Genomic DNA, 27,322 nt, shown 5'->3' on the forward strand with positions numbered 1-27,322 from the left:
ACTTATTCAACAGAAGCATTTAGGTGTACATTTCCTGGGGTTAGAATTGGAGTATGTTAGAATAAGCCCTTTGCATTGGCATTTAGTGAGTCCTAGTGTGTGCCCAGGGGCGGGGGAGCCTGGTGGGCTTCCATCTATGGGGTCGCACGGAGTCAGACACAACTGCAGCGACTTAGCAGCAGCAGCAGCAGTGTGTGTGCCTAGCATGATAGCAAGTCTCGGGGACGTGAAAATGGAAACATGAGGGCCCAGAGAGTTGATGTTCTGGCCTTAGCTAGTGTAGTAGCAGTCATATTCTTCTGGAAGGTCCCTGAACTTAGAATCGATTAAGCCCACACATTTCACCCTCCAATACAGCTGACGCTGAATCCAAAAGCTTCAGCTATGACTCTGTGACCTGCCTTTATGTTTTCTAATGTAGGAGTGTATGTGCACGAAAGACTGCAAAGAATTTTTTTCTCCCTATTTTTTGGCCACTCCTTGCGGCATGTGAGATCTTAGTTCCCCAACCAGGGATGGAACCCCTACCCTCGGCAGTGGACACGCAGAGTCCTAACCACTAGACCACCAGGGAGGTCTGAATAATTTCTTCTGATCTCAACAACCCCTCTGAAGGCCTGCTGTGTGTCAGGCTCTGGGAATATCATAGTGAACAAAAATCCTTGGGTTGTTAACCCTCATGGAGGTTACAGACTCGTTAACTCCATTTCCAAAAAACACTGCTTTTATTTTGGAGGGGTGTAGGGAGTGAACATGGAGGCTTTCAATTTTACCGGTTCAAACTAAAAATTTTACTTTGAAAAGTAGTGAAAATAATATTTAGTATAAGTGCTGGTGCAGGTTTTCTTCATCTGGAAGGTAAACACTGAAAGCAGTACCCATTTCCTGGGAGAATCTGGCATGGGAGAACAAGCCTCAGTTGCTGAGAGCATCACTTTCCCCCTGGTCCTATCTCATCAGCCCTGCCTTGTAACCAGGGGAGATGCTGGCACATGACCACGTGAATCTGTTCTGAGATAAGCGAGGCCAGGGCAGCACAGAAAGTCCTGTCAGCTTGTGGCTAACTGGAACCACCTGGGTAGTGTGACTGGTATTTAAGTTACCTTCCCTCTGATTGAGCAAAGATATGGGAACTGTGCCCAAGGGGCCAAGGTCTCACAACTGTGTCTCTTACATTGCCATTGCCCTGTGAAGGGAACACAAAAAACCCAGTGGCCATGAGGCCTCTTTAATCTTTGCATTATTGTGACCCGCCCCCCACTCCCCCAGTGAACCAGCTGGAATCTAGGTGAGCCTTAGGGGGCCTCCACCCTTCTACCCGCAAATTGATGTGTTCCCTGGGTGGGGGTGGGGGTGGGGGGAGTTTACTGAGAACCAAAATTGGTGGCGCTTTGGGGTGTGCCCAGGGCTTCCCAACCCACTAGAACAGGCTCTCCTTGCGTCTGGGGTGGCTTCAAGGACCAGCAGGTCTCCCCTCCGAGGCTAACTCTGCTGGGCGCGTTCTTCCGTGGAATCCTCCGAATGCGCGTGGGGCCCCCCACAACCGGGCAGCGAACGGGGCCACGAACTTCGTTCCAAACGTCCGCCGGCCGCTTGGACACTGCACTCCCGAGTTCGAGCTCAGTGATCGGATGGCGACGGGCTGACGGCAGAGGCTCTGCGGTCCCGGGACCCGGATTTCCCGTGAGCGGAGAGTGGGAAGCCCGGTGGCCGGGCGCTTCCTCTCCGTCCTCCAGACAGGCTCCAGACCGAGACTGGTGCCCAGCGCGGCTGAACCCAGGGGCAGGGGCGCCCCGGGGCCTCTCAGGGGCCCGGAAAGGCCCCGGAGGCAGGGCAAGCAGTAAGGCAGGCAGGGCCGCCCGAGAAGGCGCACGATGCCGCCCGCGACGGCGACCCCCTCGGTCTCCCTCCGGGAGCTGGCCGACCTCGCCATCGGCACCCCGGAGGTGGGCGCCGTCAACTTCACGGCCCTGCACACGCTCCTTGTGGCCATGCTCAAGAGCCTCAACCTGCAGGATACGCGGATCGACTTCCAGTCTCCGATGCTCGACCCGAGTCGCTCCTTTGAGTCCGCGCGGGTGTCGACCAGCACCCCGCAGCTGCCGGGGCCCAAAGAGAGGCGAAGGAGCAGCGTGGCCAGGGCGCAGACGCTGGAGACCCAGGTGAAGGACCTGGGTGGCCAGGTCCAGGACCTCGGCCGGCAGCTCAAGACCATGGGGAGCCAGGTGCAGGCCATCGTGGCGCACGTGCAGCACTTCCCCACCCAGACTGGCGGGCTGGAAGACCGCGACTGGCTGGAAACGAAGGATTTGGCCTTGCTGACGCAGGAGAAGGGGCAGACAGGGCCAACGAAAGGCAGGAGGGACAGCAAGCCGGTCTTCCAGGTGGGTGTGCGGGCGGTCCGCCCCCTCCAGGCCGCTCTCCAGCGCCCCGCCCCCAGGGAGCTGAGCTTCTGAGACGCCCTCCTGGGCGGAGTCCCGGAGGCCAGAGGGAGGCGTGGGAAGGCCGGGTCCAGGCCGGGAGCCCCGCGGCTCGTTTTCTACCTCTTAGGGCCCCGAGCTGCTCCAGGACCTCATGGAAGACATGAAGATTTTGAAGGAAGCCCATCAAAAGAAGGAGCAGCCTGAGTTGCAGCCCGAGGTGAGGGCGGCTGAGGACCCCACCTTGGGGAGCTGAGTGACCCCCTTCCTGGGCAGCCTCCTTCCTCCCCTCTGCTTACCCGGGGCTCACCCACCACTTGTCAGACACCCATGCGTCCTGAACAGACCCAGAGAGGGTCCAAGAACTTCTCAGAATGATCTTTAAGTGACTTTCCTTTAGAATAAAGGAGCAAGGTGGTGGATGTTGAGGGATAAAGTTTGGTCCAAGAGAAGGGAGCTAGAACGAGAGGGTCATGGGTCACCACCCGCAGCCCCCCAGGCAACACCTCTCTCGTTAGGATCTTTGTTTCCTTGGAGGGAGAAGCCGGAAGCCCTGAGTGTAAGCATTTCCCAATGAACAGCAGAGCCCTGGTGCGGGTCAGTTCCAGGAGATACCAGGCCCGGCTCCTGTTTCAGGCCTGTATGAGGCTGAGTCTGGGATTACAGCTGGAATAAGGAGGAGCAATTAGGAGGAAGCCCAGGGAGAGAAGAGAGACTTGAGGGAGAAAAAAAGCTCAAAGGGGGAGGCCACCGAGACCCTAGAGGAGACTCGCCACCAGGCCCACGTGCCCATTTCATCTCAGACCTCCAGCCAGACTCATTTTTGCTCTGGGAAGCTTTTCCTTTTAAAGTTGTGGTGGTTTTAGGTTTGTGGCTTCCCCAGTGGCTCAGCAGTAAAGGTTTGATCCCTGGGTCAGGAAGATCCCCTGGAGGAGGGCATGACAGCCCACTCTAGTATTCTTGCCAGGAAAACCCCAAGGACACAGGAGCCTGGCAGGCTACGGTCCATGGGGTCGCAAAGAGTCAGACACAAGCGACCAAGCACATTTTTAGGTTTGGGGTTTGTCTTTGGTCGTTAGACTAAAGGTTGTTTTACCTTTAGATTCGTAGATTCTGAAGTTTTGCCGAAGTTCTAAGGAACCACATGTTGTTGTTGTTTTCTAAGTTGTGTCCAACATTTTACAATGCCATGGACTGTAGTCCACCAGGCTCCTCTGTCCAAGGAATTTCCCAGCCGAGAATACTGGAGTGGGTTGCCATTTACTCTTTCAGGGAATCTTCCTGACCCTGGGATTGAACCCGCATCTCCTGCATTGGCAGGCGGATTCTTCACCACTGAGCCACCTGGGAAGCCCCAAGGAGCCACTTAAGTGGTAGTGATTTGCTTTGATCCTTCAGAGGCACTTTTCTCTTTAAACAGTGCAGACTTTCAGACACCCAATCATCTTTGTTCTTGAGAGGCGAGGTCAGTCTGATTCCAAAGTCCCACTAGTGGGTTGTATGAAATGCATCCTGGGACCAAAGAAAGGGTCCCATCCCCGCACCATTTTTGTCCGAGGCACGAAGCCCCCAGGTACCACCCACCATGCCTCGTGTCCCTTCCTCTTGTTGCCTGGGAAGAGAATGGGGAGCCTGGCTTGGCAAGCTTCTCTGTACCTTGGGCTCCTCTAAGACCCAGGGACCTCCTTTCCTCTTCTGCCTTGTGTGTGTGAGTGTATGTATAGGGGCCACTGGAGGGGCTGTTTTGATCCTCAATCTCTGAACTCTTCTTCCAGAAACTCCTTCAACGAATTGAAGAACTGGAGAGGATAATTAGAGAAAAGGGCGAATTCCTGGTAATATCAGCCAGTTCTGCGGGAAAGGGTGGTGAGAGAGGAGGGTTAGGGGTAGGATGGTTGCCCAGAGCCTGGCCCCTCTCCCGGGGCTCACCCAGATTCCCACCCCAGGGGTCTGCATGCCTCCATTCTAGGGTGATATATGTCCCCTGCCTCTTGGGGTGCCGTCCCTGGCATGTGGGAACATTCTTTCCCTGCTCATTGGTCCATCTGGGGCCCACACGGGACACAAAACCAGCCGCCCAAGATGCACTGGTTTCTTGAAGGACAGTACTTCTCCTTGGGGCTTTGGAAAGACCCACCCCATCCTGTGCTGTTCTCTTCTGTTCCTAAAGCTTCCTGGGATTAAACTAGGGGTGTGTGTGTTGTGTGTGTTCGGTGTGTCTGTGCTTGTCTGTGTGTGTGGTCTTTCACTGTCAGGAATTATTAAACCGGAAGCTGAGTGGGATGCCGTCTGCAGAAGAGGCCACCATGGTCACCTGGGAAGAGCTGGAGCAGGCGATTACTGATGGCTGGAAGGGCTCACAAACGGTAAATAAGGGTGGGGGGTCCTGGGGGTGGGCAGTGGTCTTGGAAGCGGCCCCTGAACCCCACAGTGTTCTGTTATGTAGATGTTTATAATTTCCTTCATGAGTTTTCTATTAATATTATGGATAGTTTTAATGTTTTTCCCCAAGCTTATAAGGAACCCTGCTCTAATGTGACATTCACACAAGTGAAGGTATTCATAGGGTAAATTCCTAGAAACAGAATACATGTTTATAGTTTGGCTAGCTTTGGCCAAACTTGCCTTTTGTTGTTGTGGTTCCGGTTTGGAATTCCACAAACAACGGAGGAGAGGACTTGTTTCTCAATACTGGATTTTGTTTGTTTTGTTTTTTTGTTTTATTTTTTAAAAATATTTATTTGCTGCATCGGATCCTGGTTGCAGCATGTGAGATATTTTTAGTTGCAGCACGTGGGATCTAGTTCCCCGACCAAGGATCAAATCCAGGCCCCCTGCATTGGGAGCATGAGTTTCAGCCACTGAACCAGCAGGGAAGTCCCCGGAGCATAGTTTTGATTTGCTTTCCTAGCTTTTCAAAGTTCCTTTAGAGTCCGTCCTAAAACGCATGAATCCCTTCACTATTAGTGCGCAAAGGTGACCAACCAAGGAAATAAAACCCATTCAGAGAGGCTTTTGCTGATGGGGACTTTTGGCATCTGCCTCGAGGCAGTGCATAGGATAACCAAACCAAGCTTTCTTCGTCTGAACAAAGTGGGTATTTTCAAATGACCCTCAAGGACAAAGATCAGGTGCCCTTTTGGTCTTGACATTCCTCTTCCCCTGACTTTGTATATCTGGATTCCTCAGAAAGGGTCACACGGATGGACAGACAAGCAGGGGAAAGAGAGTGAGCCCTTTGGCGCCACCCAGTGGCCATCTGGGGTGCGCCAAATACCATCTGGGTACAAAAACACCCTTCTAGTCTCCTTGTTTTCTGAGCTCAGGGCCCTCTTCGAGGAAAGCAGCATCAAGAGCCTGCAAACCAAGTGACCAGCCTATAAAAAGGTGGCCTCTGCTTTCACTGTCTTTTTTTTTTTTTAAGCCAAAGCTTTTTTGCATTTACCCACATATCACTATTCTGTATTTCAAGTGAGCAGCACATTTTTCAGGGTACCAGCAGAAGACACCTGCAAGACCTAAAAATAAGCCTCGACAGAAGTGCCTCTAGACTTTTTACTTTTCCAGAAGTAAGAAAGTGTCAGGGTTCTGACAGTTGCTCAGAATCACGAACAGCCCCAGAAGCGGAGGAGAATAAATATAAATATTAATTTTTGAGAAGCAAGAGTCAGTAATGACCGTTATGAAAGCAGTGGAGAGTTTCACTCTCTCAAGCTGAGGAAATACAACATGCTTGAGCCTAATGTTTTGGCTAATGTTTTTTTCTTTTGCCTTGTTGGCAATAACTCTAAGGTGATTGTGAGGTACACTGTCCGCCTGCATCATGAGTAGATAGGCAGGACTGAAGCTTGGATGTGAGTACAGAGGGTGGGGGTGTGTGATGAGTACAGAGGAGTAGATCCCAGGCTTGGAGACACAGACATGAGGAAGGACACTGTCCATGAAGCAACTACAGTTCAAGGAGCTCAGAATTCACATGGAAGATGCTCATCCCAGGACTTGAGTATGAAAGGACACTGACCGCTTATTCCCAAGGGTGTGTTCTGCTGGCTGACAGGGCACATCTTTGCAGCTTTGTTCACATACCCAGCGGTGCTGGTGGGGCTTCTCTCCCACCTTCTTTTTCTCTCCTTCCTCCTCCTCCTCATGATACCTCTTCAAGCAATCCTTGTATCAGTTACATCCCTAGAGGAGAAGTCTTGAAGAATCTTCTGTAAAACAGAGTTGACTACCTTCCGCGGTTCATCTTTTTAGAATTTTGTTTATCCTTGACTGCACTGGGTCTCTTGCTGTGTGCAGACTTCCTTTTGTTTCGATGAGTGAGGGCTGTTTTCTAGTTGCACGGGCTTCTCACTGTGGTGGCTTCTCACGTGGCAGAGCCAGGCTCTAGACTGCGGGCCCAGTAGCTATGGCACATGAGCGTAGTTGTTCCACGGCATGTGGAATCTTGCTGGACCAGGGATCAAACCAGTGTTCCCTGCATTGGCAGGCAGATGCTTTAGCACTGGACTACCAAGGAGTCCAGAAGCATGGAGTCTTAACCACAAGGCCACCAGAGAGGCCTCTTGGTCCCCTATGGATAACCTGTTTCATAAACAATGCCTCAGACTCTGTCTTTGTACATGTATCTTGGCCTGTTCTTTTGTGAGAGTCAATACAGACAATTCCTATCTATGGAGTTTCTGAGTTTGTGCTTTACGTTTTAAATACATGGTTTACTTTCCCTACTGTGTACGCTTCTACTGCCAGCAATGGGTCAATGGTGGAGTAGACTTTATATTGTAAACTCAATAAATTACTCATGTCCTTTATTTGTAGACTCAATAAAAGCTGGAGTTGATCACGTGATTTAGCAGGTTTCCCCCCCCCCCTTTGTTTTTAATTTATTTTTTGGCTGTGCTGAATCTTCATCGCTACGTGTGGCCTTTCTCTAGTTGCGGCGAGCAGGGAAGATTCTCTGGCTGCAGTGCCTGGATTTCTCATTGTGGTGCCTTCTCTTGTCGTGGTGCAGGAGCTATCTATGCCCACAGGCTTCAGTAGTAGTGGTGTGCAGGTTTAGCTGCGTCACGACATGTGAATCTTTCCCAGACCAGGGATCAAACCCGTGTCCCCTGCACAGGCATATGGATTCTTAACCACTGGACCACCAGGGAGCTCCCCCCCTGTCTTTTATGAGGAAAATTACATATAAGGATACCATTTACAAATGTACAGACTCAAAAATCTGGAGAACTGTCTTTCAAGGATGTCAAAGTCAGTCTTTGCGTCCAGTTTAGTTTTATAAGGGTGCTTGTTTTTTCCCCCAAGTGCTCTAAATCATCTTCATCGGATACCCCAGACTTCCTACCCTCTGACTCTTTATCATGAGTACTTTTTCCTTAGAGTCACTGATTTCTTTCTTCCTCTTTCACCAGATCTCAGAGTCATCAACAGGACTTCTGCGGCGCAAAAGACAGGGTTCCATAACATCAAATGACCTCACTGCAAGTGGAGTCTCCACCGCGCATCCAAGTGTTGACCAGGCTATAGACTCTGCTGGTTTTATCACAGACAAGACCTTTTCAGGAACCAGCGGCATAGGATACCCCTTTGATGGGCCTCCTGGCAGGGAACGAAGCAGAGTTTCCTCTGCTACTGGGTTTCCGGGTAGAGAACAGCACTCAAGAGCCCGTGATGAAGCTGGCCTGGCCAGACCCCATCCGCCATCTATGTCCCAGTTGAGGGCAGAGTCAGACCGCCGCCGGTCTAGAGAGCAGCACAGCTTAGGTCATCTACGCAGAGATGAACGGGATGCACACCTTGGCCCAGTGTTTCAGGATGTGTCCTTGCCCAGAGATCGACACCCTCAGGTGTCCCCAGATCAGCACAGGGGAGTGTTCACTAGCCCAGGCCACCTCTATGCAAGGCCCGATCAATATGGACTTGGATCATTTGACTCGGATCAGCTTGAATTGCTGTATCCCAGCACTTCTGGGCCTGGCATGGTACCCTTCAGTGTGGACCAGGTTGGAGTGATGCTGCCTGGGATGGATGAGCAGGAACTGGTACTTGCTGGCCTGGCTCAGGGTGCTGCGGTGCCACCATTGGCAGCTGGCAGAGATCAGCAAGGGTCCGAACAGCCTAGTACAGATCAGCCTGGTATGGTTCCACTTAGCACATATCAGCTTCCTGGAATGGATGAGAGTGGTATGGGACCACTTGGCACATATCAGTCTGGACTGGTACCTCTTGGTGTAGATCAGCATGGATTTGTAATATATCCCATGGATCAGCAACTTTTTGTACAGCCCAGTTTGGGAACATCTGGCTTCATACAACCTGGCACAGAGCATCATGAGATGATCCAGCCCAGCGCGGGTCAGCCTGGTGTGGTGCAGCCCGGCGCGGGTCAGCCTGGTGTGGTGCAGCCCGGCGCGGGTCAGCCTGGTGTGGTGCAGCCCGGCGCGGGTCAGCCTGGTGTGGTGCAGCCCGGCGCGGGTCAGGCTGGTGTGGTGCAGCCCGGCGCGGGTCAGCCTGGTGTGGTGCAGCCCGGCGCGGGTCAGCCTGGTGTGGTGCAGCCCGGCGCGGGTCAGGCTGGTGTGGTGCAGCCCGGCGCGGGTCAGCCTGGTGTGGTGCAGCCCGGCGCGGGTCAGCCTGGTGTGGTCCAGCCCGGCGCGGGTCAGGCTGGTGTGGTGCAGCCCGGCGCGGGTCAGGCTGGTGTGGTGCAGCCCGGCGCGGGTCAGCCTGGTGTGGTGCAGCCCGGCGCGGGTCAGCCTGGTGTGGTCCAGCCCGGCGCGGGTCAGGCTGGTGTGGTGCAGCCCGGCGCGGGTCAGCCTGGTGTGGTCCAGCCCGGCGCGGGTCAGGCTGGTGTGGTGCAGCCCGGCGCGGGTCAGCCTGGTGTGGTGCAGCCCGGCGCGGGTCAGCCTGGTGTGGTCCAGCCCGGCGCGGGTCAGCCTGGTGTGGTCCAGCCCGGCGCGGGTCAGGCTGGTGTGGTGCAGCCCGGCGCGGGTCAGCCTGGTGTGGTCCAGCCCGGCGCGGGTCAGGCTGGTGTGGTGCAGCCCGGCGCGGGTCAGCCTGGTGTGGTGCAGCCCGGCGCGGGTCAGCCTGGTGTGGTGCAGCCCGGCGCGGGTCAGCCTGGTGTGGTCCAGCCCGGCGCGGGTCAGCCTGGTGTGGTGCAGCCCGGCGCGGGTCAGCCTGGTGTGGTCCAGCCCGGCGCGGGTCAGCCTGGTGTGGTCCAGCCCGGCGCGGGTCAGCCTGGTGTGGTCCAGCCCGGCGCGGGTCAGCCTGGTGTAATGCAGCCTAGAATGTATCCACGAGGTTTGGTGCAACCTGGAATGTATCCACGAGGTTTGGTGCAACCTGGAATGTATCCACGAGGTTTGGTGCAACCTGAAATGTATCCACGAGGTTTGGTCCAACCTGGTATAGGTCACCCTGGTTTCATGCAGCCTAGAATGTATCAGCGAGGTTTGGTGCAACCTGGAATGTATCAGCGAGGTTTAGTGCCACCTAGAATGTATCAGCGAGGTTTGGTGCAGCCTGGTGTGGGTCAGCCTGGTATGGTGCAACCTGATATAGGTCAGCCTGATTTGGTGCAGCCTGGTGCAGGCCAAGCTGGTGTGATCCAAGCCGGTGCAGGCCAGGCTGGTGTGATCGAACCTGGTGCAGGTCAGGTTGGTGTGATCCAGCCTGGTGCAGGCCAGGTTGGTGTGATCCAGCCTGATGCAGGCCAGGTTGGTGTGATCCAGCCTGGTGCAGGTCAGCCTGGTGTGGTGCAGCCTGGTGCAGGCCAAGCTGGTGTGATCCAAGCCGGTGCAGGCCAGGCTGGTGTGATCGAACCTGGTGCAGGTCAGGTTGGTGTGATCCAGCCTGGTGCAGGCCAGGTTGGTGTGATCCAGCCTGGTGCAGGCCAGGTTGGTGTGATCCAGCCTGATGCAGGTCAGCCTGGTGTGGTGCAGCCTGGTGCAGGTCAAGCTGGTGTGATCCAAGCTGGTGTAGGCCAAGCTGGTGTGATCGAACCCGGTGCAGGCCAGGCTGGTATGATCCAGCCCGGTGCAGGTCAGGTTGGTGTGATCCAGCCTGGTGCAGGTCAGGTTGGTGTGATCCAGCCCGGTGCAGGTCAGGTTGGTGTGATCCAACCTGGTGCAGGCCAGGCTGGTGTGGTGCAGCCTGGTGCAGGCCAGCCTGGGTTGGTGCAACCTCAAGTGGATCAGTATGGTTTAGTACAGCCTGATAGAGGTCGACATGGCTTTTTCCAACCTAACATATCTATGCCTGGCTTGGTCCCACCTGGGGCATATCCTCCTGGTCTGGTCCAGACTGGTTCCTATCCACGTGGCTTCGTGCAGCCTGGTGCCGATCAGCAGGGTTTGGTTCAGCCTGTAATAGATCCGCGTTGGGGGAGGCAGCCTGGCACAGGTCGAAGCATAATACCGCCAGGCACAGAGCTTCTCGGGTTTCCAACACACCGTGCCGATTCTCGAAGTTTGACATCACCACGCCCATACCAGCAAGGTGTGGCACCTCCTGGCAGGGATCAGTATGGTCGGATGTCATCACTCCTAGCCAGTCAAGGTCTGACACCATCAGGTATAGACCGAGAAGTTTTGTTACGAGAAATGTATCGACAAGGTTTGCTGCAGCGTGGCCCAGCACCATTAAGCACAGCTGTAGGATCTGCACCCCAGGATCAACAGCATTTGGGAACACCTGAACCAGAGCAGCGTGACCAGGCTGTTCCCGACTCTATCGCAGACTCCCAGGGCCTAATGTATGGTGGCCCAGGGTATCAAGGTGTAGATCAGCAAGTCCAGGTAGGTGTGGGTCCAAAAGAACTATATAACTTACGCCAACCTGGAGTTTCTGTTCAGACTTCCCCAAGCCAAGAGGCCCTCTTTCCCAGGAGCACACACTCCCTTGACTATCTGAACCGAGGCTCATCCGAAAGGAGTGATACTCAGAGTGAGAGACATGAATCACTGGATAAATTGACCCCTAGCTTCCCCATAGCAGTGGAAACATTTCGTATGATGGGAGAGATTATCGCCCTCTACACGGAGCTTAAGGAGAACATAAAGGACCTGGATGAGGAACAGGCTGGCCAAACGGACTTGGAGAAGATCCAGTATCTGCTGGCACTGATGGGTGGGTGCTGCATGCACAGAGGAGAGGCCACTGTCCTCCTCCTCAGCTGATTTCATCCTTTTCTCCTCCTGCACCTCTGCCTGAGACCCCAAAAAGGGCATTTCCATTCTCAGCTATTCTGGGTTCTCCCATAGCCTTCAAGGGTCCAAGTTGTTGGTGTTTAGTTGCTAACTTATGTCTGACTCTTTGCAGTCCCACAGACCGTAGCCCACCAGGTTCCTCTGTCCATGGGGTTTCCCAGGCAAGAATACTGGAGTGGGGACTTCCCTGGTGGTCCAGTGGTTAAGAATCCACCTTCCAGTGCAGGGGCACACGGGTTTGATCCCTGGTCAGGGAACTAGATCCCACATGCTGCAGGGCAACTAAGCCCGCACACCAAAACTAGAGAGAAGCCCTTGAGTCACACGACAAAGACCCTGAGTGCTACAACTAAGACCTGATGCAGCCAAATAAATAAATATTGAAGGAAAGAAAGAAAAAGAATACTGGAGTGGGTTGCCATTCCAGGGGCTTTTCCAGGGATCAAACACACATCTCCTGCTTAGCAGGTGGATTCTTTACCATTGAGCCACCTGGGAAGCCCTCAGGGTCCAAGGGATGAGATTAAACCAGTAGGAGTGAAGGGGCCTCAAGAGAGGAGGGAGGCAGTTTCCTGTGCCTCCGCTGGACTCTCTGGAAAGCAATCAGGAAGATGCTGAGCAAGAGGAAAACGACTGTGTTGGGTTGGACGGGGAGAGAGAATGTTGAAAATTTAAACTTAACCTTTGCACATTCACAGCTCTAGCCCCAGAGAATTAAGATTTGAGTGGCAATTGTGAGTTAAGCGGGTAATATCCTTTAGGAAATTAAGCATCAGGTAGACTTTTAAGGCTAAGGATTTTGTTGTCCTTGTTTAGTTGCTAAGTTGTGTCCGACTCCTTTGTAATTGTTGTTTAGTTGCTAAGTGATGTCCAATTCTTATGTAATCCCATGGACTGTAGCCCACCAGGCTCCTCTGTCCATGGAATTCTCCAGACAAGAATACTAGAGTGAGTTGCCATTTCCTCCTCCAGGGGATCTTCCTGACCCAGGGATCGAACCCATGTCTCCTGGATTGTAGGTGGATTCTTTACCACTGAGCCACCAGAGGAGCCCTAAAAAGACACTCCTTTCTTCCCATCCCCTCTCCCACCCCCCAGCCCCCAGGAAAAGCCAGATAAATGATCCATGTTGTTCTTCATTGTGAGGCTGGGATTGGGAGCCCCTTAGAAATCTCATTTTTCTGACTCTAAGATCTCTGTTCTCCATAGTCAAGAAGTCCATACCCCCTGACCTGCAGGAACAGCTGAAGACCTTAAAGGCCTTGACCAAAGAAATTCGACAAGAAAAAGCAAAAGTAAGTAAGGGAGGGTCCACCTGCGTTGCCTTCCAGTGCCGCCAATCCCACTTTCCATTTGCATTTTCATGGACTACACAGTCTTTTCACCTCCGTTACTGTCACATGATCTTTACAGTCCCCTCCGGTGGGAAATACACCCCAGGTTTCAGCGTGTTTCTTTCCTAGATCTAAAACCTGTCATTCAAAGCTATTAGGATTCCACTGAGCCAGCAAGGTGGCCTGGGCTCCTTTCATTACATGTGATTGTTTCCAGGATACCGACTGTCCCTGGAGCAGCCTTGGAGTTTGTGGGACTGTCCGGGACCAGCAGTCATGGCGAGGGGCTGTTAGGTCTTCATTCCTTCTCTCTGTCTCTTTTTAAAGTTTTTATTTTGATGGGGACGATATTTAAAGTCATTATTGAATTTGTTACAATATTGCTTCTGTTTTTTTATGTTTTGGTTTTCTGGCCCTGAGGCATGTGGGAATCTTAGCTCCCCTGCCAGGGACTGAACCCACTTGCATCGGAAGGTGAAGTCTGAATCACTGGACCACCAGGGAAGTCCCCAGTCATTCTCTTAATGCCAGCTCTCTACATCCATGGGCTTCTCTGGTAGCTCAGGTGGTGAAGAATCCAGCTGTGATGCAGGAGACCCTGGTTCAATTTCTGGGTTGGGAAGATCCCCTGGGAGGGCATGGCAACTTACTCCAGTATTCTTGCTTCCATAGACAGAGGAGCCTGGCAGGCTACAGTCCATGGGGTCGCAAAGAGTCGAACACAACTGAGCGACTAAGCAACAGCACCTTCATCCACGGGATAGATGGACTGAATGTCAGGAAGGGACCTCAGACTTTGCTAGAGGATTGGATTAGGATTAGGGGGTGGGGTGACTTGCCTGGAGGTCCAGTGATTAGGACTCTGTGCTTTCCCTGCCGGCATCCTAGATTTGATCCCTGGTTGGGAAACTAAGATCCCGCAAGCCTCATGGTATGGAAAAAAAAAAAAAAAAAGAATGGATTAGGGAGTGGGGGAGGAGCTTACTGAGCCTGCAGAGGTACATTCAGAAAGCAGAGATCTCAAGCCTGCCTGACACTCCTCTTCCATTGGATTTGTAGATGGAGAAGATGAGCAAGATCCTGGAGGGTCATGGGGAGAAAGAAATAGGAAAGGAGGAGAAAGGTAGCCCGCTGAACCTGCAGCTGGGTATCCTCAGGTAAAATCCCCCAGCCGAGTGCAGCTTGTGTCCTGGCATCACGTGTTCTCAGCCAGGGAGGCGGTAGCAGCCTCTGGTCCCCTCATTCCTGAACTGACTGCTCTCTTTGACCCAGATCATGTCTGCTCCTCAGGTTCAGGTTGCCTGTGGGGGTTTCCCAGGTTCTTAAAACAGTTCAGCACCAGGGCTTGGAAGAGCACTCCTCTCCCTGGACCAAAAGCTCCCAAGATTCTGTCCACAGTTGGAGACTTCAAAGCATCTGCTGGAGCCCCTCAGAGCAGCCTCTGTGCAGGGCCAGACCTCACCCCCTTGAAGCATCTCAGCCGGGCACACTGGGCACCCACCTCCATGGCAGGCAGGGCCTTGGACGCTTTAGCCAGAGCCCGGAGAGGGGATATGAAAGAGGGCCGGTCTGCCTCCTCCATCCCTGACGGCTGGGGCTCGGCCATGGCGGGCCCAGGCCCCTGGGCGGGTAGTGGGGCTGGACCATCTCTTGCGCACACAGAGTCACCGTTGCCGACATCGAGAAGGAGCTGGGCGAGCTGAGGGAGAGGCAGGAGAAGGGCAAGGTCAGCATGGAACAGTCAGTCTCCGAAGCCTCCATTTACCTGCAGGATCAGGTGAGGACCTTCAGCCACAGTGATGAGCTGGCTCATTCTCAGAGCTGGCTGAGCGTGGTGGGATCTTAAACACTCATCCGATATACATTTTGCAAGTATTTTCTCCCATTCTGGGGATTGTCTTTTCTTTTTTATTTTATTTTATTTTTTTTGGGGGGGTGGATTGTCTTTTCACTCTCCTGGGAGTGTCTGCCTTTACATCGTGAGTGTTGGTCACCCCAGAATGTTCCCAGTGAGGACTGTCTGGACTCAGACCAGCTCTCTGAGTGCCCACAGAAGGATCAAATGGGCAAAGTCACGGGCCCAGGGGGTTCACGACAGGAACCCCTTTATGCTAGAGGCCCCATTTGGGACCCACTCCAAGTTTGCCAGGATGGTGGTGTGCACCATTTCACAACCCGGGACTGACTGTCTTGGATAGGATGGCAGTAGATGGTGTGTTTGAGAGTCACATGTTATCCCAAGGCTCAGGCCTAAGCTTAGTTAGCCACCTCTGGGGCTCCCTGGGGCCACACCTGGAGGGCACCCACCCGCCGCTGGGCAGGCCCAGCTCCCGGTATTTCTGGTGGCAAGAATCATGCTGAGCTCAGGCCAGCAGGAGCCTGGTTGAAAATACATATGTGTCGAGGAAATTGGGAAGGGCAAACTTCCAGGCCAAGGGGCCAGTCTGGCCCAGGCCACTCCCTGTCTGTCCTTGTGTGTCTTTTTTGAAACAGATTGATTTATTTCTTTTTTGGCATGGCTGGGTCTTCTTGGCTGTGTGCGAGGGCTTTCTCTAGTTGCGTCGAGCAGGGGCTACTCTTGAATGCAGTGAGGGCTTCTCCCTATGGTGCCTTCTCTTGTCACAGAGCATGGGCTCAAGGTGCACGGGCTTCGGTAGTCAGCTCTAGAACACCAGCTCAGTCCCGTGGAGCACCAGGTTAGCTGCTCCTCGGCATGTGCGCTCTTGCCGGACCAGGGATCGAACCAGTGTCCCTTGCTTTGCAAGGCAGACTCTCAACCACTGGACCGCCAGGGAGGCCCTCTGAGTCTTTTGTATCTGTCTTTGCCTCCGCGTCCCTTTCTTTATCCGTCTTTCTCAAACACCGCCGTATCTCTCTTCCCTTCTCTATTCCGTCGGCTTTCTTTTTTTTTTTTTTTTTCTAATTTTTTTCATTTATTTTATAATTGGAGGATAATTGCTTTACAATGTGGTGTTGACTTCTGCTGTGCAACAACACAAATCAGTCATAATTATATATATATATCCCCTCCCTCTTGAGCCTTGCTCCCCGCTCCCATTCCACACCTCTGGGTCATCCCGGAACGCTAGGCTGGGTTCCCTGTGTCAGTCAGCTTTCTCATCTCTCACACATGGTCCAAAAGGGCTGCCCCAGGCCTTGCAATGTCACCTGCTTCCAAGAAGGGGGGCCCTAGGTTGGCTCAGCCCCTCCCCCCGAGGCAGGCAACATGTCACAGATCTTTGGCCCGTCTGGTGTCTACCCAGGACCAGTCCTTTATGGGGACAAACTGGGACCCTGAGATCCAGAAGAGAGCAGGAAGGCCAGTGGAAGGAGTCTGTTCTCACCCAGGCCGTGAGAGACACCTGTAGTGGTGGCACTGGTCACCTTCTCTCTCTCTTTTTTAATTGAAGTATAGTTGATCTACAATATTACATCAGTTTCAAATGCACAGCATAGTGATTCAGTATTTTTACAAATTATACTCCACTGAGGGCTTCCCAGGTGGCTCAGTGGTAAAGAATCTGCCTGCCAAGCTGGAGACACGGGTTTGATCCCTGGGACAGGAAGACCTCCTGGATAAGGAAATGGCAATCCTAAATGACTAAACAGCAACATACTCCATTGAAAGTTATTATAAAAGAATGGCTCTCTTTCCCTGTGCTATACAATATAGCTTTGCTGCTTATTTATACATAGTAGTCTGTACCTTTTAATTCCCTCCCCCTATCTTGTCCCTCCCTGGGCTCTCCCCCAGCTGTAACCACTATTTTCTTCTCTAGATCGGTGAGTCTGCTTCTGTTTCATTACATTCACTAGTTTGTTTTATTTTTTAGATTCTACATATAAGTGACAACATACAGCATTTGTCTTTCTGACTAATTTCACTGAGGATAATACTCTAGGTCCATCCATGAAAGTGAAGTGAAAGTGTTAGTTGCTCTCTGCAACCCCATGGACTCTAGGCCTGCAGGCTCCTCTGTCCATGGAATTCTCCAAACAAGAATACTGGAGTGGTTAGCCATTCTTTTCTCTAGAGGTCCATCCATGTTGTTTGGCAAATGGCAAAATTTCAGTTTTTGTGACTGAGTAGTATTCCACTTTAATATATAAAGCACATCTTCTTAATCTATTGATAGAAACTTAGGTTGCTCCCATATCTTGGCTATTGTAACTAGTGCTGCTCTGGACATTGTGGTGCATGTATCTTTTTGAATTCGTGTTTTCATTTTCTTCAGATACATAACCAGGAGTGGAATTGCTGGATTATATGCTAATTCTATTTTTAGTGTCTTTAGAAATCTCTGTATTGTTTTCCATGGTGACTGCACCAATTGACGTTCCCAGTAGACTTTTTGATGCTAGCCATCCTGAGAGGTGTGCAGTGATATCTTGTTGTGGTTTTGACTTGCATTTCTCAAATAAGTAGCAATGTTGAGCATCTTTTCATGTCCCTGCTGGCCATCTGTATATCTTCTTTGGAAAAAATGTCTATTTAGGTCTTCTCAGTTCAGTCACTCAGTCATGTCCAACTCTTTGCAACCCCATGGACTGCAGCACACCAGGCTTCCCTGTCCATCACCAACTCCTGGAGCTTGCTCAAACTCATGTCCATTGATGCCACCCAACCATCTCATCCTCTGTCATCCCCTTCTCCTCCTGCCTTCAATCTTTCCCAGCATCAGGGTCTTTTCCAATGAGTCAGCTCTTCACATCAAGTGGCCAAAGTATTGGAGTTTCAGCTTCAACATCAGTCCTTCCAATGAACACCCAGGACCGATCTCCTTGAGGATGGACTGGTTGGATCTCCTTGCAGTCCAAGTGACTCTCAAGAGTCTTCTCCAACACCACAGTTCAAAAGCATCAATTCTTCAGTGCTCAGCTTTCTTTATAGTCCAACTCTCACATCCATACATGACTACTGGAAAAACCATAGCTTTGACTAGATGGACCTTTGTTGGCAAAGTAATGTCTCTCCTTTTTAATGTGCTGTCTAGGTTGGTCATAGCTTTTCTTCCAAGGAGCAAGTGTCTTTTCATTTCATGGTTGCAGTCATCACTTTTGATGATTTTGGAGCCCAAGAAAATAAAGTCTGTCACTGTTCCCATTGTTTCCCCATCTATTTGCCATGAAGTGATGGGACCAGATGCCATGATCTTAGTTTTTTGAGTGTTGAGCTTTAAGCCAGCTTTTTCACTCTCCTCTTTCAATTTCATCAAGAGGTTCTTTAGTTCTTCACTTTCTGTCATAAGGGTAGGAGCCGTCCGTTTTAAAATCGGGTTGTTTTTGAATGTTGAGTTGTATGAGCTGTTTATATATTTTGGATATTAACCCCTTATCAGTCAGATCATTTGGAAATATTTTCTTCCATTCCATAGGTTATCTTTTTGTTGGTGATTTCCTTTGCCGTGCAAAAGCTTTTCAGTTTAATTAGGCCTCATTGGTTTATTTTTGCTTTTATTTCCTTTGACTTAGGGGGCAGATAGAAAAATATTGCTACAATTTCTTTTAGTTTTTATAATTTATTTATTTATTTTTGGTTGCACTGGGTCTTCGTTGCTGCTCACGGGCTTTCTCTAATTGCGGTGAGCAGAGGCTATGCTTCGTTGCAGGGCACAGGCTCTAGGCACATGGGCTTCAGAGTTGCCGCCCATGGGCTCAGAAGTTGTGGCAGGCGGGGTAGTTGCTCTACGGCATCTGGGATCTTCCTGGACCAGGGATCGAACCTATGTCCCTTGCACTGGCAGGCAGATTCTTCCAACAGACCACCAGGGAAGTCCTTTGCTACAATTTATGTCAAAAAGTGTCCTGCCTGTTTTCTTCTAGGAGTTTTACAGTCTTGGTTTTACATGTAGGTCTTTAATCCATTTTGAGTTGACTTTTTTTGTAGGTGGCATTAGAAAATCACGTTCTCGTATTGTTATTTACATACTAAATGGGGAGAGAGCATGTGTGAGTCCACCGCTCCTCTGCCCAGGGCCCGAAGCGGGGCCTGTGTGTCGCCAGGGTCCTCAGAGTGTTTGTGGACTGACTGACGGACATCAGCACTCTGGGATTAGCTAGGGGAGATACGTTCTCACATTGCAGCAATGGGCTGGCTGGAGAAAGGTCCAGAAGCCTCCTTCCTGCAAGGGCTTAATCAGCACCTGCCCTCCCCTCCCTGGGATCACGGTTCAGTTTAATGGACAGACATTGAGCACTTCCCATGAGCTGCATACCCTGCAAGGCACCGAGGCTCCAGCAACTGCCTGGATCACAGCAGGTCAGGGCAGAAAGGCTGGTGGTGACCGTGTGGTGACTCGCTCACTGCCCTGCACCCGCCCTCTCTCCCACACCCAGTTAGACAAGCTCAGGACGATCATTGAGAACATGCTGGCCTCGTCCTCCACGCTGCTGTCCATGAGCTTGAACATGACCCCGCACAAGACCCTGGCCACCCTGGCCCCCAGCCAGATCGACCCCGCGGCCACCTGCCCGGCCTGCAGCCTGGACCTGAGCCACCAGGTCAGCATGCTGGTGCAGCGCTACGAGCAGCTCCAGAACATGGTCAACAACCTGGCTGCCTCCCGGCCCTCCAGGAAGGCCAAACTGCAGAGCCAGGTGACGGGCCTGCCTCCCTCCTGTGCGGCTGCGAACAACCCGCCCGCCAGAAGCCGCCTGCGGAGTCCCCCGGGGAGGGATGTTGGGTCACTTTTGCATGATGGAGCCCTTTAGCAACTGCCCGAAAGTGCCTGATCTTTCTGTAGGGTCAGAGCAAGGGCAGCCATCAAGCTGGCCCTGGGCACAGGGGACTGAGGGGCAGAGCTGGGTCCGCAGGTGGGGATGGGGACGGCATAGCTGGTGGACGGGTGGAGCAGAGCCATTCTCGTGCCTCGGGGACGCTGCCGCAGCTTTAGGGTTTGTTGCCCCCCCACCCCCGCTCCTTCACACTGGTCTTCTGGTCCGTTTGTCTCTTCCCCTGTAAAGGACAGGCCTGCCGGGGGTGGGGAGGGCAGGGAGGACAAGTCCCTGAGGCCTGTCTCTTGGACTCCAGAATTCACACTTAGCTCAGGGCAGGAGGGGAGACTGTAGACCACACCCCAACTCTCAGGGGCCCCAGGGCAGCTCACCACCTCTACCGATCACCTGCGCCAGTGGACCGGGTCCCTGGAGGCTAGTCCATGGGGAGGTGGTGGGTTATGATGGCAACCCAGGAGACCTAGAGTGGGGTCTGATACCAGCCTGTCTGCTGGGTGATGTTCTAAGGGCTCCTGTTTGGGGGTGGGGGAGGCCGCCCCAGGGAGCCTGCCTTTGTCTTGCGCAGGATGAAGAGCTGCTGGGCCACGTCCAGAGCGCCATCCTGCAGGTGCAGGGTGACTGCGAGAAACTCAACATCACTACCAGCAACCTCATCGAAGACCACCGGCAGAAGCAGAAGGACATTGACGTGAGGGCCGGCGGGGGGCGTGGCTGGGGCGCGACCTGGTTCCCTGCTCCTTATTCTCTGCTCCCTCGGCCTCCCAGGTGTTGTACCAGGGTCTGGAGAAGCTGGAGAGGGAGAAGGCCAACAGGGAACACCTGGAGATGGAAATTGACGTGGTAAGGCCAGGCCTAAAGAAAAGCCACCCAGACAGGTCCCACTGCTCCCACTCTTGAAAAGGCAGAGAGAGGACAGGAGCCCAAGGTGGGATGTGGGCTCAGCATCAGAGTTGAGCTAGTGGAGTGGGGCCCCGCCGTGACTCTCTCCCATCTTGGTGGGGGCGCATCTTGTCCCCCGTCTCTGGGCAGAAAGCCGACAAGAGTGCCCTGGCAGCCAAAGTGAGCCGCGTCCAGTTTGACGCCACCACGGAGCAGCTGAACCACATGATGCAGGAGCTGGTGGCCAAGATGACGGGGCACGAGCAGGACTGGCAGAAGATGCTGGACAAGCTCCTGGTGGAGATGGACAACAAGGTGACCGGGGCAGCGCCACCTCCGCCGGGCACTGCAGACCCCCACCTGCTTTCTCAGAGCTCACCTGGTGCCCACCCCCCGCTTCCTCCCCCAAGCTGGACCGCCTGGAGCTGGACCCGGTGAAGCAGTCGCTGGAGGATCGGTGGAAATCCTTGCGACAGCAGCTCAAAGAGCGCTCTCCACTCTACCAGGCGGACGAGGCAGCTGCCATGCGGAGGTGAGGCCCAGCAGGGGCGAGGGTGGGCCGGCTGGAGGGTCCCCACATGTGTTTGGAGGGACTGGCGGATCCTGTCTGGGACTGTCCAGCAGTAGGAAGGGACAGAACTTGAAAAGCTTTTGTAGCTCAGGCTGATTCATATTATAGCAGAGAGAGGGAGGGGAGGGAGGCGTAAGGCTCTCTGGGCACATGTGGGAGGGGGTCCACAGCCCCCACAGCTCAGCACCCAGGGTGACAGGCCCCAGGCCACCAGAGGCAGAGCCTGGGGGTATGGGGGGTGAGTCCTCCTGGCCCGGGGTGGGACCGGGGGCGCCTGGCTCATGGCAGCTTGAGTCCCAGCATTCCCATTCCTGGCCACCAGAGGGCCCCCAAAGCTTACGCAGGGCACCCACCCCTGGGGGCCCTCGAGAGCCCTGCCGGCTTTGGGTTAGGGGATGTGCTAGATGTGTGTTCAGAAGTGGGCATCTCTAGTAGCTGATGTGTGCAGGGAGCGGGGCCCAGACCTGCCTCCGGTGGCCTGAGGCCCCGTCCCCCTGGGCACTGAGCATCCAGCCTAACAGCCAAACCCTCTTGAGTTCTCCGTCCCTCCCGTTGGGATCCTCTGGGCAGGGTCCTCACCCTCTACATGTATCCCATCCCTCACAGGCAGCTCTTGGCACACTTCCACTGCCTCTCATGTGACCGTCCCCTGGAGACACCTGTGACTGGACAGTGAGTGCCCCCAGTGGGTGGCCGTGACGGGGGGGGTATCGTCTGTACTCCCTGCCTGCCTCCAGCTCTCCTCTCTCGGGTCCGCTCTATGCCCTGGGCTGCTCTTACCCCACGGCCTTCAATCCCCGGGGTGGGAAGGCTCCTCGGGCAGGTGGAGTGTGAGGAGTGGGTGATGGGTTTGGATGCTGGGGTTTCTTACTCCGACCCTCCCTTCCCTGCCCCTGCCCAGAGTCATCCCCGTGACTCCCGTGGGCCCCTGCCTGCCCGGGCACCGCTCCGTCCGCCCCTACACGGTCTTTGAACTGGAGCAGGTTCGGCAGCAGAGCCGCAAGTACGGGCAGTGCCGCGGGGTCCTGTGAGGGCTTTGCAGGGGGTCTTGAGGGCGAGAGTAGGGGCTGGGGTGGGGTGATGCTAGGGCGCTTTTTGAAGCAGCTCCCAGCTCTTCCTGGAGCAGAAGCATCGGCTCCGAGGTGCAGACCTAGTAACCACCTGCCTTTGCGCCCCTGCTGGGCGTCCTGGTGGGACGTTGCCTCTGAGACTCTCCCCCATCCCCCGCCTTTTCCCTGCTCACACTGGGCCTGGGGGGAAGGCAGGGGGCAGCTCCATGAGTGTGAGATGAGTGGTGGGGGGTGTGTTTCATGCCTTCCGGGGCTCCTGCCCTCCTCCCCACAGCCTTGCCACCTCCTGAGGCCGGGTGTTCAGTGGAACGGCTGGTTTTCAAAGCTGCCCTTGGAGCCCACGGGGGCCAGGGGTGCGGGGCCAGGGCGAGGGGGCTCGATGGATTGGGCTGCTCTCCCCTCTGGCTCTCCTGCACGGTCTCGGCTCAGGAAACCCTCCCCGGCAAGCCCGGCCCTGGTCCCTGGGGTTTGGTGGAGGGGGCTCGCACCCCACAGGGCCCTGCTTCCTGGGGATGGTGCCGGCGCACGGCTCACCCCTCCGCGGGGCCCGCACCCCACAGCCTGAAGCTGGGCAGCAGCGGCTTCCCACGGGGGGACCTGGGGCCGGTGGAGCGGAGCGTGGGGCGCCTGCGTACCATGCACTCCAAGATGCTCCTGGACATCGAGAAGGTGCAGATCCACTTCGGGGGCTCCGTCAAGGCCAGCAGCCAGATGATCCACGAGCTGCTGCAGGCCCAGTGCCTCAGCTCCCCCTGCTACAGACGGTGGGTGGCCCGGCCGGGCCTGAGAGCCTGGCAGAGTGTGTGTGTGTGTGTGTGTGTGTGTGTGTGTGTGTGTGTGTGTGTGTGTGTGTGTGTGTGTGTGTGTGTGTGTGTGTGTGTGTGTGTGTGTGTGTGTGTGTGTGTGTGTGTGTGTGTGTGTAGTGCGGCCTCCATGCTGTGATTGTGTATGTCTGTGAGAATGTAAACATGCATATAAGTGTGTATGAAAATGTGGGCGTGATTATATTGTGTGAACGTTTATGTGTGTGTTTTTGAAAGAATGCAAGAGAATGTGTATGTGTGAATGTGTGTGAACATATGTACGAATGTGTTTGAGAATCTATGTGAACACATGTATGTGAACGTGTATGTGTGTGTGAATGCGTGTGAACAAGTGTGAGAGAGCATTGTTAAATGTATACTATATGAGCAGATGAATGCGTGTGTATGTGTGACTGTGCGTATGAATGTGGGAACGCGTCTGTGTGCGTTCCGAGGGTCTGAGAGTGCGTATGTCTGCGAACGTATGTGTGAACGTGTGTGAGGATCTGTGAATACACGTGTGTGAATGTGTGTCTGTGAGAGAGGGAGTGCGTGTGTGTGTCCCTCAGGAGGCCACCCTGCTTGCTGACCCCCCGCCCTGGCCCAGCTCAAGCTGTGGCCCCGGGAGCCCCCTGTCGGCACCACCCCACCTGCAGCCCCCCACCCCCACCCCCACCGAGGCGTCCCGTGACTCGCCGTCCCCACCGCAGGCCGCCAGACGTGGCTGACTGCAGCTGCTCCTCCGCGCCCCGGCCCTGCGGGGGCAGCCACACCCTCACCTACCCCTACCGGCGCGTCCGCCTGCAGCACCTTTCCCAGGGCCCGTACCCCACCGAGGAGATCCAGATCGCCATGAAGGTGGGGACATTCCTGGGAGCCTCCAGGGAGGGCCCCCCAGGGGCCCCCAGACTCCCAGGTCCCTCCGGTAAAGCCGCCAGCAGTCCCCTGCCCGGCCCTCGGCCTCGGGGGCAGTTTCTTAATCAGACCCAGTCAAAGCCTCAGGTTCTTTTCCTTTCCTGGGAAGAAGACAGCCATCCCGGCCACCTGGCCCTGTCCCCTTCACCCTGTCCCTCGGCCCCTTTGAGGGCTCTGAGCACCGTGTGGCTCAGAGAGAGGACAGGAAGGAAGCTCAGGCAGCAGGTGGCCATGGGTACCCACCCGTCTCCACAGCACGACGAAGTGGACATCTTGGGCCTGGACGGACATATTTACAAGGGCCGGATGGAAACACGGCTGCCGGACCTCCTGAACAAAGACAGTGAGTGTCCAGGTGACCCAGACGCCCTTAGGCTCCTTGCTTGGGTCCCGCAGGGCCTGTCCAGCTCCTGGAGGCCCCAGCACTTCTTGGGGCCACCAAACCCCGACTGCCTTCCTCCTCCACCTCCCTGACTCCAAACGCCCCCAGGTCAGTGTTTGCAGAAGGGGGACAGCTATCTAGTCTTAGCCAATTAGCAGGAATGTCGTAGCCGTATCTTTTCTGGCCAGCCTTCATCCGCAGGCTGTCACCCCAGTTTTCCCACCTAAGCCTCTGTTAGCATCACCAATTCTTCAAAACTCTTTCTGAGCCCCCTACCCCTTTGTGAATCTCTCGTGTTCTGGAATGTCCCCTTCCAGTTGGCCATCCTGGATGTGCTTTATCACTCCTCTCTGGGTCTGACAGGCGTGTATGCATCTTTCGAGTCACTTCCCCTCCCTAACTGTAGACCCAGGGTCAGAACTCACCCAACACCTGGCATGGGGCTGCTGTCTGTGGGTAGATATCAGAGTGAGTGGATAGACAGATGGCCAGACAGACGTACAGGGGGATGAAGTGCTTGCTGTTGCTCAGTCGCTAAGTTATGTCTGACTCTTTGCGACCCCAGGGACTGCAGCATGCCAGGCTCCCCTGTCCTCCACTATCTCATGGAGCTGGCTCAGATTCATGTCCACTGAATTGGTGATGCTATCCAACCATCTCATCCTCTGACACCCTCTTCTCCTTTTGCCTTCAATCCTTCCCAGCATCAGGGTCTTTTCCAGTGAACGAAGAGCTTGCTTATAAAGGGTATTTCCACGAATTCAGACTGAGAAGGGCGCCCGCTGAGGCAGGCAGAGACCAGCAGCCCGCCGCCCTCTCCCCATCCCCACGGCCCCCTCAGAGCTCCCAGCCGGTGTCTCAGAGCTGACCCTCCCCACTCCGTCTCCCATCAGATGCGGGGATGAAGAACAAGACCAAGCAGCCCCGGCCCCACGGGCATCGGCAGCAGTCCCTCAGCGACGGCGGCCAGCTGCCCTCACGACCTCAGAGTGCCCAGACGCTAGCTGCCAACGACTCAGGTAGCTCCTCCCTGGACGGAGGGTCCTTCTGGGTGGCACTGCCCGCCGACCCTCCTCCTTGCCCCGCCAGGCCCCTCTGCTGTCCGTGGCTGGTATATACCCTTATTCCCCTGGAGAGAAGAGGGGCCCAGGAGCCAAGGGATAGGATGCGAGGGAGGAGAGAGAAAACCCTTCCCTCCCAGGCGCCTACTTTGTGCCAGGTCTGTGGGCAGACACTGTCACTGCCCCCATCTCACAGAAGAGGAAACAGGTGCGGGCTTGCGGCCCGAGCTCTGCCTCCAGGCCCACGTCCTTCCCCGCTGCTCACATGTACCAACTCTCCTGGGCCTGGGAGGTCCCCAGAGGGGCCAAATCTGGCCTGAAAGCCAGAGGGCTAAGCCTTCCCCCGGGGTTTGGCTATCCATGGAGGCCAGAGAGGGACGCTGGCCTGGAGCCGGGGGGCTAGACCACTTCCAGGTGACTCTGAGCACGTCTCCCCCTCCTCCTGGCCAGTTTCCTCATCTGTCAATAAAAGGGTGCTGGATTCTGGCTGCTAAGTTAGGAGCCGTCCCCCCCCACCCCAGCAGAGTCTAAGAAAGCTGCTGAGTTTCTTCTCATGAAACCTTATGTACCCACAATGCTTTGCAGCTACTTGCTGGAGGCCCAGGGAGCCCCACCGCACCCCCGCCCAGGTCTAGAGCCCCAGCCCAAGGTCCTCTGCACCAAGCCTTCCAGTTCCAGCCCCCAGTGCCTGCAGGAGGCAGAAACCAGTGCAGTGGTGGGATGTGCAGCCTCGCCTCTGCCAAGGGTTCCTCACTGCTAAAGAGCTTTACATGTGTGAATCAATAATTTTAATCCTCACGTGTTAAAAGATAGGGACCACTGCTGGTCCCACCTACAGCTGACAAAGCCAAGGCACAGAGACGTTAAAGTACATGCCCAAGGTCACACAGCTAGAAAGCCGCAGAGCCGGAGCTCAAAGCCAAGCCGTCTGGCCCTGGAGCCAGCACTGGTGACAAAGGCAAATAGCCTGGGGTGGAGGATTCAGCAGGGGACAGACAGCTTCGGCCTGTGGCTCTGGCTCCCAGGACTGTTCTTGGGGGAACTTAGCTCCCTTCTCCCTGACACACCAGTGTCCACTCCAAAGGCACGTTACAGAAGCTGGGGCGGGGGGATGTATTAAAGAGAAATTCCTGCCCTGATTTAAGTCAGTGTGGCCCTAACAGTCCCTGTATTAATAGAGGGAATGTTAACAAAGAGGCAGGCTCTTGGCCCCTGACTTACTTTTAACTCAGAGCATAAAGGAGTGTGGCTTAGGGGCTCGTAGGAGAGCGTGACCCTCCAGCATGATGTCCTGGCTCAGGCTGGTTAGTGGGGCTTTGGGCAAGCCAGGGTGGGCCGCCGGTGGGCGTGGGAGTCAGCCTGAGCCATCTGGGGCCCCTCCTGTCCCGCAGCTCCTTCCCGTCATCGCAAAGACAGACCTGTCTCCACCGAGGGCCGCCTCTCCCAGCCGAACCCAGCCCACCTGCCCGGCGAGACGGTGAACCTGCCAGGGGGGCTGGACGTGCACAGGGATATGCCCCCTGGGGAGGGGCTCGAGGAGCCCACCCGGGGGCCGCGGTCCACCTCCGCTCACTGAGCAGGGCTATAAATAAACACTCAGGAGAAAGCTCTCGGCCATGAGGCTCCTCGGTCCCGGTTCAGGTGGGACAGCAGACTTCTTGCAGCCTGACAGACGCAGCTCCCCCAAACAGGGCCAGCTGTTCTCTCTGAGGGCACCAGGGCTTCAGGAGGGCTGAGTATGGCGCCCAGGGCGAGGAGGCGGCAGCACAGGCCCGACGCCAGGCCCTGGGGACTCGCAGGCCTCAGGGGGCCCCTCTCCTGACCGTGGCTGGACCCGGTGCTAAGGCCTTCTCTGGCACAGGCACCGCCTTCCCTCTGGGTAAGTGCCCAGGGCACTCTGGAGGGTTTAGATGCTTCGTGTCCATGCTCAGGCTGTACCCTGGGGCGAA

General features: G+C 54.8%; 1 protein-coding gene across 1 annotated transcript; it reads left to right on the plus strand.

Annotated features, from left to right (window-relative positions):
* The first annotated feature begins 1,874 nt into the window (after positions 1-1,874).
* On the plus strand, positions 1,875-26,969 carry QRICH2 (glutamine rich 2). The gene is made up of 20 exons (XM_061140788.1): positions 1,875-2,450; positions 2,551-2,640; positions 4,196-4,255; positions 4,676-4,786; positions 7,835-11,543; positions 12,833-12,918; positions 14,017-14,114; positions 14,620-14,734; positions 19,294-19,554; positions 20,258-20,380; positions 20,458-20,532; positions 20,722-20,886; positions 20,982-21,103; positions 21,749-21,814; positions 22,044-22,145; positions 22,773-22,976; positions 23,726-23,873; positions 24,186-24,273; positions 25,206-25,331; positions 26,765-26,969. The coding sequence occupies exons 1-20, from the start codon at positions 1,875-1,877 to the stop codon at positions 26,947-26,949; spliced, it is 6,510 nt and encodes a 2,169-aa protein (XP_060996771.1). The 3' UTR covers positions 26,950-26,969.
* The last annotated feature ends 353 nt before the right edge of the window (positions 26,970-27,322 follow it).

This window comes from Dama dama, chromosome 5, assembly GCF_033118175.1.
Source record: "Dama dama isolate Ldn47 chromosome 5, ASM3311817v1, whole genome shotgun sequence".
Classification (NCBI taxonomy): domain Eukaryota; kingdom Metazoa; phylum Chordata; class Mammalia; order Artiodactyla; family Cervidae; genus Dama; species Dama dama.